The sequence below is a fragment of the Bombina bombina genome, chromosome 6 (assembly GCF_027579735.1).
Source record: "Bombina bombina isolate aBomBom1 chromosome 6, aBomBom1.pri, whole genome shotgun sequence".
In the NCBI taxonomy this organism is placed as follows: Eukaryota; Metazoa; Chordata; class Amphibia; order Anura; family Bombinatoridae; genus Bombina; species Bombina bombina.
This window is the reverse complement of record NC_069504.1, coordinates 775,289,905-775,307,745: the sequence shown is the minus strand read 5'-3', so window position 1 is coordinate 775,307,745 and position 17,841 is coordinate 775,289,905. Positions and strand designations below refer to the sequence as shown.

At 39.2% G+C, this 17,841-nt stretch overlaps 1 protein-coding gene across 1 annotated transcript in view; it reads left to right on the top strand.

Moving 5' to 3' along the window:
* Window positions 1-17,841, top strand: part of FGFR1 (fibroblast growth factor receptor 1) — a gene marked incomplete in the record, with an annotated part of 409,849 nt that overhangs the window by 360,606 nt on the left and 31,402 nt on the right. The window contains 2 exon segments of the mRNA XM_053718078.1: window positions 3,720-3,746; window positions 3,748-3,791. Of these exon segments, the coding sequence (XP_053574053.1) occupies window positions 3,720-3,746; window positions 3,748-3,791 (71 nt within the window).

The following is a 17,841-nucleotide window of genomic DNA, read 5'->3' as shown; positions in this document are numbered from 1 at the left end:
TCTCACAGACTGTGGGCACAGGGTACCTCCTAAATAGTGTGCATACATCTACCAGAAGTTTGCTTAACTAAGTAGTAATAAGCTTATAACGCGGGCTAGCGAATGGCACACAGCTAATATGTAAGAACTGTTGGTCCCTGGACCCTTATCACTATACAGAAATAGAACTAAGTAATTAGAACCCCATAATGCCTGCTGGCTTGCAAGGAAAATGATATATATATATATATATATATATATATATATATATATATATATATGTTCAGGCATAAGGTGGTTATATTATAAAGCTGCTTTTGGACTTTTAGAGTAGAATAACAAACTAACAAATTAAAAGTTTTTACAGACTATAGAATTCGACCACTATGAGACAATTATAGGACTATAATAGTAGGTAAATTGTGTCTTTTACCTGGGTCTTTTGCAGGGGCGAAACTACAGGGGGTGCAGAGGTCTCAATTGCGACTGGCCCCCCAAGGGTGGGGGCACAACTTAACTAAAAAACTTTTTTTTTTTTTTTTTTTTTTTTTTTTTTACTACAATAAAATACGTTGACCTGCCACTGTCTGCACTGATATCATGTGAGTGTGACATTCTGCTTCACTAGTGTCTCTGACTACAGGGGTTGGTGTTTCTGTTTTACTCATTGGTGTTTATGTTTGTGTGTTTATGTATGTATGTGACGCTGTGTGTATTTATGCATGTATGTGTGTATGTTTGTGGAACCAGCAAATTACAGACCTTGTTACTACAGCATGGGGGGGGGGAGGGGGGGGAAGAGTGTCAGTCTATACAGTGCCACTATATACAGTACGGGGGGATGGACCATGTCACAGACTACTGTGGTCACTTTATAAAGTACTGGGACGGGTAGGGTCAGGCCAGCTATCTCACCGACAGATTACAGACTGTGTCACTAACTCACTATATACAGTACTGGTGGGTTAAACAGTGTCACTATATACAGTAATAGGGGGTCAGACCACCTCACAGACTGTGGGCACAGGGTACCTCCTTTGGCAGACATGTAATCTGATTCTCATTTTTTTCTGTGTTAAATGTAAAAAAAAAAAAAGTATCAAATTCACTTTTTTTTGGGGGGGGGGGGGGCTTAGATTCTTGCACCTGGGCCCTGTGGTTTCTAGTTACGCCTCTGTTACGGGGGGTTGTAGTCACCCGTAACCGTAAAAAATCAAAGTATGGGGGGGTTAAAACCTTGAGCCCTAGATTGTTAAGCGCATATCCCAGCACAAATAAGTAGTTAAAACTTTATATGCCAGCTGCTGAATAAAATAAATATTATAAATAATTGCAGAAGCAGAACAGTCATGTTAGTGATAGTGTGCATACATCTACCAGAAGTTTGCTTAACTAAGTAGTAATAAGCTTATAACACGGGCTAGCGAATGGCACACAGCTAATATGTAAGAACTGTTGGTCCCTGGACCCTTATCACTATACAGAAATAGAAATAAGTAATTAGAACCCCTTAATGCCTGCTGGCTTGCAAGGAAAATAAGATATATATAATATATATGTTCAGGCATAAGGTAGTTATATTATAAAGCTGCTTTTGGACTTTTAGAGTAGAATAACAAACCAACAAATTAAAAGTTTTTACAGACTATAGAATTCGACCACTGAGACAATTATAGGGCTATAATAGTAGGTAAATTGTGTCTCACTTGGGCCTAGACTGATTTAAATATTGCTATAATAAATGATATATTTCACAAATGCCCCTGACGGAGAGAATTCTATATTAGAAATATAATTAAGAGGATAGGGTCACCCTCAGACTTCTATGTGTAAATAACATGGGTACATGTCTCCCCAGGAAGGATTAAGAACATATACATATTTGCAAAAGCATATCAGAACCTTAGTGTTAAAGAGTTATGCATGTCTCTACTAGAAATAAGCCTAAGTGAGTTATAGTGGGTTCATTACATGTTCTGGCGAATGTCACACAGTAAATAACAGTAAATAAGAAGGACCTAAGGATCTCTGGACCTTATTGCGTAGACACATGAAAACACAGTTATTATGTATTCTCTAACATAATCAGAGTAATAACCCCTACTATGGTAAAAACAAACTAGAACACGTACACTAACACATATAGACATATAAATAAGGGCTACATAGGAACTGCGTTAGGTATATCAGAGCTGTACATACACGCAATACTTAAGTTAGTGTTGGGAGTGAAGGCAGAGAGAATTATGTTAAGTCCCATTCAAATGTTCTCAGGTCTAGTAAGCAGGCATAATGTTCTGATGTGGTGCTTATATTAAACACCAAAAAGTGCGTTAGTAAACAAGGTCCTTCATACACATGTCCCATGGAAAACCACTCATACCTAGCACCGCAGAGGTCAGAAAGTCCCACAATGTCCATCTATACTGGCATCCTGGAACCAGGGGCTATGTGCAACTACCCTATGCCAGTCCGGAAATCTATGATGACGATGGCAATGAAGCAAAAGCAGAAGGCACGGTTTGCAGATGCATGTAATGCCAAATTCGTGTGATCAGCCAGGAGATGACTCCTCCAAACGGGACCGGACAACGGGCAGAAAGTACTTAATCCAACGATCTTCTTCTGAGAGATAATGCAGCAATAGAGATCCCTTGTCATGCAAGAGAAAGTGTCCCAATGCCAACAGCCCAAGCTTAGAATGTAGACCCTCCCTTGATATCACCTCAGCTCGTGCACTACCCTGGACCCCCTCCAAAGAGCCGGCCACATCTCCCCGGATAGGGACCAAGGCAGGCAAGGGACTCTCACAAGCACCTAGCTGCACACAGACCCTGTGGATTTTGCAACAGCATGTGGGCTCATGTTGGTAATGCATCGCCACACAACCTTAGAGAGCTCTGTGTTCACCCTTCTCTGGTTCTCGGATAACTCCATCTTGATGCGAGTAAGTTCCATATGGGACAGAAGGTGGACGAATCTGGCGTACATTGTACGTTCAAAATCAACCATCCACTCTTGCATAGCCACAAGTATTTACTCCATGTTCAAACTTGTAGAAATTGCAGTAGTTATGTTACAAATCGCAATAGGTTAGAAGAATTTAGAGAAGGAGAGTTGGAAGATATCTCCACATACCTTGGATTGCACAATATAGGTATTGCCTTTGCCAGCAAACTATTCCCTTTCAGATGAAGTAAAATTCTGTGCTGGATGGCATCAAAGTATTTTGATTACATGGCGGAATGTAATTTAATCTGTCAGAGCTCTGTTTTGCGGCCATCTTCAGCCTTAGCCTGGACACACCCCTGTTTTTAATAGTATTTTTTTTTTTTTTTAAACGGGCTTTCATTCATCAAAGTTTACCTTCACTTTAATGACACCAAATAATGTTTTAAATGTGCATGCATTGAACTCTGTTTTTTTTTTTTTTTTCACAATTATCCCTAGTTTCATATTTAGCCACTTTTCCTCGTTAGTTCCTCCAGTTTATTTCTTGATTATATGTGAACTCACTAATAGTTACACTTTCAAATGTGAATTCATTTATTTATATAGTATATATTTTTTAGGACCTATTTCTGTGCTTCTTACGGTTTTTCTTATTCTTCCCAATAATATTTTGACACATTTGAATGTCCCTATTTTTAATATTGGAGCTTCCCATCACTGTCACTCTCTTCACTAAACAATGCAGTTTGATTTTTACAATTACTTTTTGTTTGGTTTGTTGTATTTAGGGTCGACTGCCTGTAAAATGGATGGCAACCAGAAGCACTATTTGACAGAATATACACCCATCAGAGTGACGTGTGAGTAATGTTTAATTTTTTTCAACCAGATAAGAGTTTGTGTAAATAATTACCCTTAAAAGGACACGGAACCCAAAATTATTTCTTTCATGATTCAGACAGCGCAAACAATTACTTATGTTTCCAATTTACGTCTATTATCAAACTTGTTTTATCCTCATTGTATTCTTTGTTGTGAAGCATACTTGGGTATGTCCAATGCACATGTCTGGAGTACTACATGGCAGTGATTTTTTTTTTTTATTATAGAATTCATAATTGGTTAGTGTTAGTATGTAGTGTTTAGCGCTTTTAATTGGTGGTGAATCGGATGTAGTGTATATAGCAATACATGGTATTTTGTTTGGTTAATTATTACTTTGGGTCATCATGGACCATTGTTTCACTAGGTTTGTAATTGTTGGCTTTATATGGTGATGTGCACAAATATATATACTGTATGTATACTTACAAGAAATACACTAGCTGTTGTTCATTTAGTTTTATAAGGAATATGTTTATTAGCTGTATTTACAATTTATTTTTAAAGGGGTGGTACAAGTTGTGATGCAAATGCATCAACATGTAATAAAGTATACTTTGAGTGTACACAACTTTTTATTTTTGGTCTATAGCAATATTTAGATATATTCTTTCTATTATAATAGGATTAAATATTGTTTTCATTTTATTTTTGTATTTTATATGCATTTAGTGCCCATTTTAATACAGGTGTTAGGGGACATATTTATCTTGCTTACTCCTGCTTAGATGTGTTTAGCACCTATTGGATGCAGGCTATTGAGCGTGAGGTCCAGATCTCTCTCTTCTCTCCTCTCTCCCTTCTCTCCTCTCTCCCTTCTCCCTTCTCTCCTCTCTCCCTTCTCTCCTCTCTCCCTTGTCTCCTCTCTCCCTTGTCTCCTCTCTCCCTTGTCTCCTCTCTCCCTTGTCTCCTCTCTCCCTTGTCTCCTCTCTCCCTTGTCTCCTCTCTCCCTTGTCTCCTCTCTCCCTTGTCTCCTCTCTCCCTTGTCTCCTCTCTCTCTTGTCTCCTCTCTCTCTTGTCTCCCTTCTCTCTTCTCTCCCTTCTCTCTTCTCTCCCTTCTCTCCTCTCTCTCCCCTCTCTCCCTTGTCTCCTCTCTCTCCCTTCTCCTCTCTCTCTTCTCTCTCCCTTCTCCTCTCTTCTCTCCTCTCATCTCTTCTCTCCTCTCTCTTCTCTCCTCTCTCCTCTTCTTTTCTTTCTCTCTTTCTCTTTCTCTCTCTCTCTCTCTCTCTCTCTCTCTCTCTCTGTCCTTCTCTCTCTCTCTCTCTCTCTGTCCTTCTCTCTCTCTCTCTCTCTCTCTCTCTCCTTCTCTTTCTCTCTCTCTCTCTGTCCTTCTCTCTCTCTCTTTCTCTCTCTTTCTCTCTCTCTCTCATGTTACAAGAGGTGTTGCTGATGTTGTTTACATATTATCCTGAAGAAACAGCTTTATATGAGCTGAGAAGTATGTATTGCTTATCGATTAGTTTTTTTTACCAATAAATGCTTTGATATGTATATTCGACGGCATCTGATTATAGTGCTATTTGTCACTTGAGTATTTTAAAGAACCATAACCCAACATTTCAACAACTCATAAAGTTCATTATTAAAAGGGAAACAATATAGCTAAATACATTTATTATTTATTTTATTTCTTTCCTAAGATATGGTGAGTCCACGGATTCATCAATTACTAGTACCCATTACCCATAATCCCCAGTCATTCCCTTTGCCAGCGGTGCAGGTGGAGGTGAAGTTTTGGTGTCTGATCTACAATCAAGATTTTTTTTATTTTAAAAGCAGAGTGAGTTTGCTCTGATCTTTTTAAAGGGTCTAGCCTTAGCCCATGCAAGTCTCTTCAGTAGGGCAGTGGTGGCTTTTAAGCAATTGGGAACTTGTGGGGTACAATCCTCACTGCGTTTTCCCAAAACATTTTGCTGCCCTATTTAGATAGCCTGGGTAAGTTTACTTAGTCTTTCTGTATTTCCACAGGTCTATGTGAGGGATGGCATCCTCTCAAACCAGGTGAGCTGTCCTCCTGCCGGACAGATAAATGTTAAGTGCCAGTTTTATTTTTCTATGTAAGCAGGGAAAATTTTGCACTTATTTAGCTGAAATGCTGCAGGGGGACGTTTTTTATTATTCCTGTCAGGGTGTAGGTTTTTATGTCAGTTTTTGCAGGCACCGTTAGTGTGAGGAGTTATTTATTTTATTGATCGCTCAGTGAGGATCCGTTTTTAGTAACTGATGATGTACTTTTATTGGGGGTTTTATTGTTTATTTTTAAGCCTGTTTTCAAGAAAGTTGTTTAAAAAAATTAATTACTTTTTTGTCAGCTGTAGGACCGCCCCTTTTAGGGAGGTTCTGATTCTTTGATGTCAGAGCTTTTTTGGCGCTTTTCTTCACTTCCTGTAGAGTGAGTTGCGCATATTTCAGATGGCTCTGCTGTTTAGAAGGCTTCTTGCTGTTTTTGCTTCTCTGGAATCGGATTGTAAACGGGATCAGTTTTTTCCTCAGTTTGCTGCGAGTTGTAGGACAGGTAGGGCACCTCAGTTATTCTACTTAGGTGTAGAGTGTTGCCTGGGGGTATGTTTTTCTTGATTTGGTAAATTTAAAATTAACCTTTATGAAAGTTTTTTGTTCTGTATTATATACCTTTGTTAAAAGATTTTTTAAAAAAAGTAAAAAAAAAAGTCAAGGGATCCACAGGCTTTCTTGATAGATGCTCTGGCGGTCCCTTGGAATTTCAGTCTAGCTTACATATTTCCTCAGTTCACTCTCCTGCCAAAAGATCTGTTTGGATCAAGCAGGAGAGGGGCGTCTGATTTTCATAATGTCGGCGTGGCCTTTCAGGATCTGGGTATGCTGATCTAGTGGAAATGTTGTCTCTTCCTCCATGGAGACTCCCTCTGAGGAAGGACCTTCTACTTCAAGGTTTCCTTTTCTCATCCAGATTTTGTTTCTCTGAAGCTGAACTGCTTGGAGATTGAACGCTTAATTTTATCTAAGCGAGGTTTTCAGAGTTGGTCATTGAGACCATGATTCATAAGCCTGGACAAGAAAGAGTTTACTATAAGATATGGTGTAAATATCTGTATTGGTGTGAATCCCAGAGGCTACTCTTGGAGTAGAGCAGGATTCCTAGGATTTTGTCTTTTCTCCAGAGGGTCTGGAGAAGGGTTTGTCGGCTAGTACTCTGAAAGGTCAGATTTCTGCGTTGTCTATTTTAATTGCATTAAGCGTTTGGCGGATGCACCAGATGTGCAATACTTTGTCAGACCTTGGTTAGGATTAGGCCTGTGTTTAAGTCCGTTACTCCTCCCTGGAGTCTAACCTTGTTCTTAGAGTTTTACAGCGGGCTACGTTTTGAACCTATGCATTCCTTAGATATTAAGATGTTATCTTGGAAGGTTTGTTTCTTGTTGCTATTTCTTGCTCATCGGAGAGTTTCGGACTCTTGGCTCTGCAGTTTGATTCTCCTTATCTTATTTTTCATTCTGATAAGGTGGTTCTACGTACTAAATTAGGTTTCCTACCTAAGGTTGTTTCAAACAAGAATATTAATCAGAAGATTGTGGTTCCTTCTTTGTGTCCCAATCCTCCGCCTCCTAAGGAGCGTTTGTTGCACAACCTAGATGTTGTGCATGCTTTGAAATTTTATCTTCAGGCGACTAAGGACTTTCATCAGTCTTCTGCTTTGTTTGTTTTTCTGGGAAGCGCAAGGGTCAGAAAGCTACGGCTACATCTCTTTCTCTTTGGCTAAGGAGTATTATTCGTTTGGCCTATGAGACTGCAGGACAGCAACCTCCTGGGAGAATCTCTGCTCATTCCACAAGGGCTGTTTCGTCTTCCTGGGTATTTAAAAATGAAGCTTCTGTGGAACAGATTTTCAAGGCTGCAACTTGGTCCTCTCTGCATACTTTTTCAAAGTTTTTTATAAATTTGATACTTTTGCCTCTTCTGAGGCTTCTTTTGGAAGAAGGATTCTTCAGGCAGTGGTGCCTTCTGTTTAGGTCTACCTGTCTTGTCCCCTCCCTTATCATCTGTGTCCTCTAGCTTGGGTATTGATTCCCACTAGTAATTGATGATTCCGTGGACTCGCCATATCTTAGGAAAGAAAACATAATTTATGCTTACCTGATAAATGTATTTATTTCTGGATATGGTGAGTCCGCGGCCCACCCTTTATTTAAGACAGTTATTATTTCTAAAACCTCAGGCACCTCTACACTTTTGTGTTATGTTCTTTTTCCATTTTTTCCTTCTGCCGAATGACTGGGGATTATGGGTAAGGGAAGTGACATATATAGCAGCTGTAGTGCTCTTTGCCGCCTCCTGCTGGCCAGGAGTGATATTCCCACTAGAAATTATGCTTTCCTTTTGCTGTAAATACATTTGAAATTTGTACTTGTTCCACTTATTCCTGGGGATTATCAGTTTTGCATCAACAAGCATGATCGGAAAAGCATTTTTTGGAATATCACTGGGCATACTAGATAGTTTAGTTGTGAATATTTTGTATTTATGTAAATGTCTGTTTTGTTTAAATATCTGTTAAATGAATTATTACTAAGTAACTAAGCTGAATCAGTGCTAAACCACCTTAAAGGGACATTATACATTTTTCTTGGCATAAATTAGGGTTGCACCGATAACATTTTTTTAAGACCGAGTACAAGTACAGATGGCCCTCGGTTTACAACGGTTCAATTTGTACCGTTTCAGTATAACTAACAAACTTTTTTTTTTCAGTCGTGACTGTTATTGAAAAGCATTGAGAAGCAGTGCATTCATTAAAATAGCCAGTAGGTGGAGCGGTCTGCTTGTTGCAGCAAAGATATGCAAGCCAAGCACACAAGCAGGCTGAAATTAATCAGTGTAGCTAGCTAGACCTGAGCTATAGAGCAGCTTTCAAAGGAACAAGATCTTCATGTCTATAAATCCGTCCAGATTGGAATGCATAGAACGGTTTGCAAAAAAATGCAAATCAAGTCTGTGTTGTGTGATTTTTTTTATTCGGTTTATCATGCTGTTTTAGCAAATGTTTTTGTTCATTTAACTTAGTTTAATTATATATTCTGTGTCTAATGCGGTTTAGCATTTAAAGGGACAGTCTACCATAAAATTGTTATTGTTTTGAAAGATAGATAATCCCTTTATTACCCATTCCCCAGTATTGCATAACAAACAGTTATATTAATATACTTTTTACCTCTGTGATTACCTTGTATCTAGGAACCTTTTAACAGCCCCCTGATCACATGACTGTGACGGTTTATTATCTATGGTCTTAAATTTTGCATCGTTTTGTGCTAAATCTTAAATAACCCCCTGTGCCTAAACAGTGTTATCTATATATCCCACATGTACTTTCTGTCTTTGTGTTGAAAAGAGATTTAAAAAGCCTGTGATAAGAGGCAGCCCTCAAAGGCTTAGAAATTAGCATATGAGCCTACCTATGTTTAGTTTAAACTAAGAATACCAAGAGAAAAAAGCAAATTTGATGATAAAAGTAAATTGGAAAGTGATTAAAATTAAAAGTTCTATCTGAATAATGAAAGTTTCATTTAATGTTAGACTGTCCCTTTAAAGTCTTCATTTCAAAGCTTTAAAAATAATGTATTAGGTGTTACCTATGACAATTTTGAGAGGGGCCTGGAACCGAACTCCCTCACTTGCCATTGGCTTACATTATAAACTGGGTTTCGATTTACAACCTTTTCTTCTGGAACCTAACCCCGGCTACCTGTACTCACAGATTCCAATTACCGATACTTTTTTTTTTAATGTCATGACCGTTTACCAAGCACAATACAGACTGATTTAAGATTGCTTCTTTATAATTATGAACTGTATCTCAAAAGACATTTTCAAATAATAAGTTTGTTGTGCTTGTTGTCACAAAGTTCACAGAACATGTTTATAAATTGAAATATTACAATAACATATATTAATAATAACAATAAATAACAGCTGCAGGGTGATTCCTGATGCAATTGGGTTGTAGGGTGCCTATATAACTCATCAATCTGACATTTGTACTTAATACAAGAGTAATATAATTTAATTCTGAAAATAATATTGGGGAAGGGAGTATCACAGTAATCCCCCTTGAGTAAAATGGGGCATTTGCATTCTACTGACTCAACAGAAAATAGGGCTGATCTTCATATTTATCCAGGACTGCTTTTTATTCCCAGTCCAGCATTGGCTAAGGATGTTCCTCAGAGTACAGTATGTTTTGAGCATTTTTGTGCAAGGTTAAAACTAGCAGTATAACAGGCAATCTAGCAATTAGAATAATTTTTCAAACGTTAGTGGCAATTATTAGGGAACAGAAGCATCTCTGCATGTTCAGCTATAAGTCTGTTTCTGCTATCAGTAAGGACGTTTGACGCTAAGCTGAAAGGTCTTTCACTTTTCACACTACTGCAATGGGTCAGAAAGATATTTTTGACCATTTAATCTGTTTATTAACTGCCCAGTACTTTAGGGGTTTGTCTGAACGAGGTACAGTGATCTCTCCCAGGTAGGCTTCCAGCTGTAAGGTAGCAGCTTTTGGAGCACTGCTCTGGCATACAATAATACAAATAACAGCAATTTGCATTGGCAGAACAGAAGTGAACAATTTTTTAGTTAAGTCTCCACTCCAGCTTAAAATGAAATGGGAACAGGCAGTTTGAAAAATGCCTCAAGATGGCTTATGGGTAGGAATTGAGTATCAGGTTTTAAGTATCGGTGCATTTGGCACGAGTGCAAGTACTCATGCAAATACTTGTTATTGGCACGATACTGGTATCGGTGCATCCCTAGCATACATGTTTTATAGATGATCCATTTATAAAGCTATACAGATTTCTTTTTTTTTATGTGTAGATTATTATTTGCTTATTTTAAATAACATTGCGCTTGATTCCTGACTCCTAACAAGCCCCAAAGTTTTAGAAGAATACTGTTGTATACCTACTCCAGCTTGCTCCTGTTTTGTGCAAAGAGTCTTTCAAATGCAGGGGAGGGGGGAGTGTTTGCTTAATTTGCTATAGAACCACTTTCAGTGGGTGTTACAGCAATCCGTTTAACAGTGCTAAGATGGGAGCTTCCAATTCATTTTTTAAAAGGATTTTTAGATCAGTATCTGTGCCTATTATTTTTTATAGTTGTGTATATTACATGTGGTTAAATGAAAATTGTTGTACCCTGTCCCTTTAAGGAAAGATAAGAGCACAGGTTTATGCTATATCTGCATATTGTTAGCAAAGGTTAATTTATTTTGAGGGACAGGTAAATCGGTAAAAAGAAAAAAACATAAAACAATATGCTAATTTGACAAGATAAAGCTATTATCTATTAGCTATTATTAATAGCAAAATTCTTCTCCGATATGAGGGTACAAAATCATGTAGCGTATAGTGTTATGTTTAATGTCCCTTTAATTGTTTTTCTTCTTAAACGGGAAAAGTCCACAGCTGCATTCATTACTTTTGGGAATTCAGAACCTGGCCACCAGGAGGAGGCAAAGACACCCCAGCCAAAGGGTTAAATACCTCCCCCACTTCCCTCATCCCCAGTCATTCTTTTCCTTTCATCTCAGGAGGTTGGCAGAGAAGTATCAAAAGATTGAAGATAGTCTCTCATGGAGGGTAGTACTCTTTGAAGTGGGTTTGGAGTTTTAAGTAATCCTGTCAGCCTCTCAGTGAGGGCATGGTTGAAAGTTAGAGTCCGGAGATGCAGGGGAAGTACTTCTGTGAAACCATCCAGACTCATATTAACAGCTCCTGGGCAATCAGCGTTGACGAGTTTCGTTGCCTGCCTTTATTCACTCAAGTCCATGTCAGAAGCGATGCTACTATCTATCTTAAAGGGCCTTGTTCCTGTTCCACAGCATAGATTCTGGTAAGATTGTTTCATTTTATTTCAATATATGAATGTAATGTTAAAGAAAGAAGCCAGGGCCCCAGTGGGACTCCTTTATCTTAAATGGAATCGGGGGTTATTGAACAGGGGGGACTTTAATCATTTTTATGTGATTTTATCTGCTGATGTGTAGTGATACTTGGGCTCATGGCTATTCAGACATAACGGCCTTATATCATCAGATTGCGCGGTCCTAGGGACTTTTTTTTTTTGTCTGTCTTTTTTTGGCTTACACGATGCACCTTGTGACCGGGTGTGGTCATGTTGTATTCCATTTCCGCACCTTGACCGAGTGGCGACAGAGGGAGTCTGTTTGTTGTCTGGTTCATTGGAGGTGGTGAGTGCCCCAGCCATTGGGGGGGGGGGGGTGTAAGGTGCCTTTAGTGTTTGTCCATAATTACAATCTACAAGTTATGGAGGATTCTGATTTTTTTGGAGACGGATATCTCTGATTCAGTGTATACGTCTTGAGATGAATATGAAATGGCCAGGGTTAGCCATGCCCATCAGTTATGTGCCGATTGCCGTTCTAGAGTACTCTCTTCCCCCGAATCAGGGAATTTAGAGTGCGCTGAGCCATCATCCCCTGAGGATTCCATGTCCTACGAGGCGCGTGCCCTAGAACCTTCTTTTGCTACGCAAGCAGGTGTCCCTACGGCCATTACTCCTTCTCCAGAAGGCGACTTATTTCCTCCAGAGGTTACAGCATGGTATCTATGGCGTTAGCACATTTAAATTTCCCTAGAGTGGTATTTTTAAGTTGCTGTCCGTGTTCTGTTAACCGGGGTTCGTTGGGCGTGGGATCGCCTGAGTCAGTTAGACCTTCTGGGGAAGTGATGGCCTCTGAGGCTTCAGGGGCCTTACCCCCGGAGCTGGGGGCGTCCATTGACCCGGCGGGGGATCATTTTGCCTTCCATTATAGACTGGCATGTCTGCGTTTTCTACTACGGCATGTTTTGGCGGTGCTGTAGGATTCCAGCCCTACTGGGCCAAGGGATCCTCTGTCTTTTTTCCTTTAAGTATCTGTTCTATTTCTGAGCTTGGGAGGATGGGGCCTCTAATCGGCTGGTCCAGTTGGCTTGCCTTTTTCCTTGGGCGTTCACCCTTGGGTGCTGCCTTTCTTTTATTTGAATCCAGTTAGGATATATTTGATTTGTTTATGTTCCCCTACACTTTTAAAGGGACACTGAATCCAATTTTTTTTCGTTTGTGATTCAGATAGAGCATGCAATTTCTTTCATGTAATTAGCAAGAGTCCATGAGCTAGTGACGTATGGGATATACATTCCTACCAGGAGGGGCAAAGTTTCCCAAACCTCAAAATGCCTATAAATACACCCCTCACCACACCCACAAATCAGTTTTACAAACTTTGCCTCCTATGGAGGTGGTGAAATAAGTTTGTGCTAGATTCTACGTTGATATGCGCTCCGCAGCAGGTTGGAGCCCGGTTTTCCTCTCAGCGTGCAGTGAATGTCAGAGGGATGTGAGCAGAGTATTGCCTATTTGAATTCAATGATCTCCTTCTACGGGGTCTATTTCATAGGTTCTCTGTTATCGGTCGTAGATCGACGATATACTTTTCAGATCGACGATATACTCTTATATATATACCATTACCTCTGCTGATTTTCGTTTCAGTACTGGTTTGGCTTTCTACAACATGTAGATGAGTGTCCTGGGGTAAGTAAGTCTTATTTTCTGTGACACTCTAAGCTATGGTTGGGCACTTTTTTATAAAGTTCTAAATATATGTATTCAAACATTTATTTGCCTTGACTCAGGATGTTCAACATTCATTTCATATTTGGGATAATGCATTTGAATAAATCATTTTTTTCTTACCTTAAAATTTGACTTTTCCCTGTGGGCTGTTAGGCTCGCGGGGGCTGAAAATGCTTCATTTTATTGCGTCATTCTTGGCGCTGACTTTTTTGGCGCAAAATTTTTTTCTGTTTCCGGCGTCATACGTGTCGCCGGAAGTTGCGTAATTTTTTACGTTCTTTTGCGCCAAAAGTGTCGGCGTTCCGGATGTCGCGTCATTTTTGGCGCCAAAAGCATTTAGGCGCCAAATAATGTGGGCATCTTTTTTGGCGCTAAAAAAAAAAAAAATATGGGCGTCACTATTGTCTCCACATTATTTATTGCTTCTGGTTGCTAGAAGCTTGTTCACTGGCATTTTTTCCCATTCCTGAAACTGTCATTTAAGGAATTTGATCAATTTTGCTTTATATGTTGTTTTTTCTATTACATATTGCAAGATGTCCCACGTTGAAACTGAGTCAGAAGATACTTCTGGAAAATCGCTGCCTGGTGCTGGAGCTACCAAAGCTAAGTGTATCTGCTGTAAACTTTTGGTAGCTGTTCCTCCAGCTGTTGTTTGTATTGAATGTCATGACAAACTTGTTAATGCAGATAATATTTCCTTTAGTAAAGTTACATTACCTGTTGCTGTTCCATCAACATCTAATACTCAGAGTGTTCCTGATAACATAAGAGATTTTGTTTCTAAATCCATTAAGAAGGCTATGTCTGTTATTCCTCCTTCTAGTAAACGCAAAAAGTCTTTTAAACCTTCTAATTTTTCAGATGAATTTTTAAATGAACATCATCATTCTGATTCTGATAATGGTTCTTCTGGTTCAGAGGATTCTGTCTCAGAGGTTGATGCTGATAAATCTTCATATTTATTTAAAATGGAATTTATTCGTTCTTTACTTAAAGAAGTCCTAATTGCATTAGAAATTAAGGATTCTGGTCCTAAACGTTTAGATAAGGTTTTTAAATCTCCTGTAGTTATTCCAGAAGTTTTTCCTGTTCCTGGTGCTATTTCTGAAGTAATTTCCAGGGAATGGAATAATTTGGGTAATTCATTTACTCCTTCTAAACGTTTTAAGCAATTATATCCTGTGCCATCTGACAGATTAGAGTTTTGGGACAAAATCCCTAAGGTTGATGGGGCTGTCTCTACTCTTGCTAAGCGTACTACTATTCCTACGGCAGATGGTACTTCCTTTAAGGATCCTTTAGATAGGAAAATTGAATCCTTTCTAAGAAAGGCTTACTTGTGTTCAGGTAATTTTCTTAGACCTGCTATATCTTTAGCGGATGTTGCTGCAGCTTCAACTTTTTGGTTAGAAGCTTTGGCGCAACAAGTAACAGATCATAATTCTCTTAGCATTATTATTCTTCTTCAACATGCTAATAATTTTATTTGTGATGCCATCTTTGATATCATTAGAGTTGATGTCAGGTATATGTCTCTAGCTATTTTAGCTAGAAGAGCTTTATGGCTTAAAACTTGGAATGCTGATATGTCTTCTAAGTCTACTCTGCTTTCCCTTTCTTTCCAGGGTAATAAATTATTTGGTTCTGGATCTAAAAATATTGAATCGTTATGTAAGGATACCAACATTCAAAATGGTAACTGTAAGGACTATCCTGCCTTTTGTTCAGCATATGTCTACAATAGATTTACAGGATGCATATCTGCATATTCCGATTCATCCAGATCACTATCAGTTTCTGAGATTCTCTTTCCTAGACGAGCATTACCAGTTTGTGGCTCTGCCGTTTGGCCTAGCAACAGCTCCAAGAATTTTTACAAAGGTTCTCGGTGCCCTTCTGTCTGTAATCAGAGAACAGGGTATTGTGGTATTTCCTTATTTGGACGATATCTTGGTACTTGCTCAGTCTTCACATTTAGCAGAATCTCATACGAATCGACTTGTGTTGTTTCTTCAAGATCATGGTTGGAGGATCAATTTACCAAAAAGTTCATTGATTCCTCAGACAAGGGTAACCTTTTTAGGTTTCCAGATAGATTCAGTGTCCATGACTCTATCTTTGACAGACAGAGACGTCTAAAATTGATATCCGCTTGTCGAAACCTTCAGTCACAATCATTCCCTTCGGTAGCCTTATGCATGGAAATTCTAGGTCTTATGACTGCTGCATTGGACACGATCCCCTTTGCTCGTTTTCACATGCGACCTCTTCAGCTCTGTATGCTGAACCAGTGGTGCAGGGATTACACAAAGATATCTCAATTAATATCTTTAAAACCGATTGTACGACACTCTCTGACGTGGTGGACAGATCACCATTGTTAAGTTCAGGGGGCTTCTTTTGTTCTTCCGACCTGGACTGTAATTTCAACAGATGCAAGTCTGACAGGTTGGGGAGCTGTTTGGGGGTCTCTGACAGCACAAGGGGTTTGGGAATCTCCGGAGGTGAGATTACGATCAATATTTTGGAACTCTGTGCAATTTTCAGAGCTCTTCAGTCTTGGCCTCTTCTAAGAGAATCGTTCATTTGTTTTCAGACAGACAATGTCACAACTGTGGCATACATCAATCATCAAGGAGGGACTCACAGTCCTCTGGCTATGAAAGAAGTATCTCGAATTCTGATATGGGCGGAATCCAGCTCCTGTCTAGTTTCTGCGGTTCATATCCCAGGTATAGACAATTGGGAAGCGGATTATCTCAGTCGCCAAACATTGCATCCGGGCGAATGGTCTCTTCACCCAGAGGTATTTCTTCAGATTGTTCAAATGTGGGGACTTCCAGAAATAGATCTGATGGCCTCTCATCTAAACAAGAAACTTCCCAGGTATCTGTCCAGATCCAGGGATCCTCAAGCGGAAGCAGTGGATGCATTGTCACTTCCTTGGAAGTATCATCCTGCCTATATCTTTCCACCTCTAGTTCTTCTTCCAAGAGTAATCTCCAAGATTCTGAAGGAATGCTTGTTTGTTCTGCTGGTAGCTCCAGCATGGCCTCACAGGTTTTGGTATACGGATCTTGTCCGGATGGCCTCTTGCCAACCGTGGACTCTTCCGTTAAGACCAGACCTTCTGACGCAAGGTCCTTTTTTCCATCAGGATCTCAAATCCTTAAATTTAAAGGTATGGAGATTGAACGCTTGATTCTTAGTCAAAGAGGTTTCTCTGACTCTGTGATTAATACTATGTTACAGGCTCGTAAATCTGTATCTAGGGAGATATATTATAGAGTCTGGAAGACGTATATTTCTTGGTGTCTCTCATCATTTTTCCTGAGATTCTTTTAGAATTCCGAGAATTTTACAGTTTCTTCAGGATGGTTTGGATAAAGGTTTGTCTGCAAGTTCCTTGAAAGGACAAATCTCTGCTCTTTCTGTTCTTTTTCACAGAAAGATTGCTAATCTTCCTGATATTCATTGTTTTGTACAAGCTTTGGTTCGTATAAAACCTGTCATTAAGTCAATTTCTCCTCCTTGGAGTTTGAATTTGGTTCTGGGGGCTCTTCAAGCTCCTCCGTTTGAACCTATGCATTCATTGGACATTAAATTACTTTCTTGGAAAGTTTTGTTCCTTTTGGCCATTTCTTCTGCCAGAAGAGTTTCTGAATTATCTGCTCTTTCTTGTGAGTCTCCTTTTCTGATTTTTCACCAGGATAAGGCGGTGTTGCGAACTTCTTTTAAATTTTTACCTAAGGTTGTGAATTCCAACAACATTAGTAGAGAAATTGTGGTTCCTTCATTATGTCCTAATCCTAAGAATTCTAAGGAGAAATCACTACATTCTTTGGATGTTGTTAGAGCTTTGAAATATTATGTTGAAGCTACTAAGAATTTCCGAAAGACTTCTAGTCTATTTGTTATCTTTTCCGGTTCTAGGAAAGGTCAGAAGGCCTCTGCCATTTCTTTGGCATCTTGGTTGAAATCTTTAATTCATCATGCTTATGTCGAGTCGGGTAAAACTCTGCCTCAAAGGATTACAGCTCATTCTACTAGGTCAGTTTCTACTTCCTGGGCGTTTAGGAATGAAGCTTCGGTTGATCAGATTTGCAAAGCAGCAACTTGGTCTTCTTTGCATACTTTTACTAAATTCTACCATTTTGATGTGTTTTCTTCTTCTGAAGCTGTTTTTGGTAGAAAAGTACTTCAGGCAGCTGTTTCAATTTGAATCTTCTGCTTATAATTTCAGTTTTTTTCATTATAAAATTTAAACTTTATTTTGGGTGTGGATTATTTTTCAGCGGAATTGGCTGTCTTTATCCCTCCCTCTCTAGTGACTCTTGCATGGAAAGATCCACATCTTGGGTAGTCATTATCCCATACGTCACTAGCTCATGGACTCTTGCTAATTACATG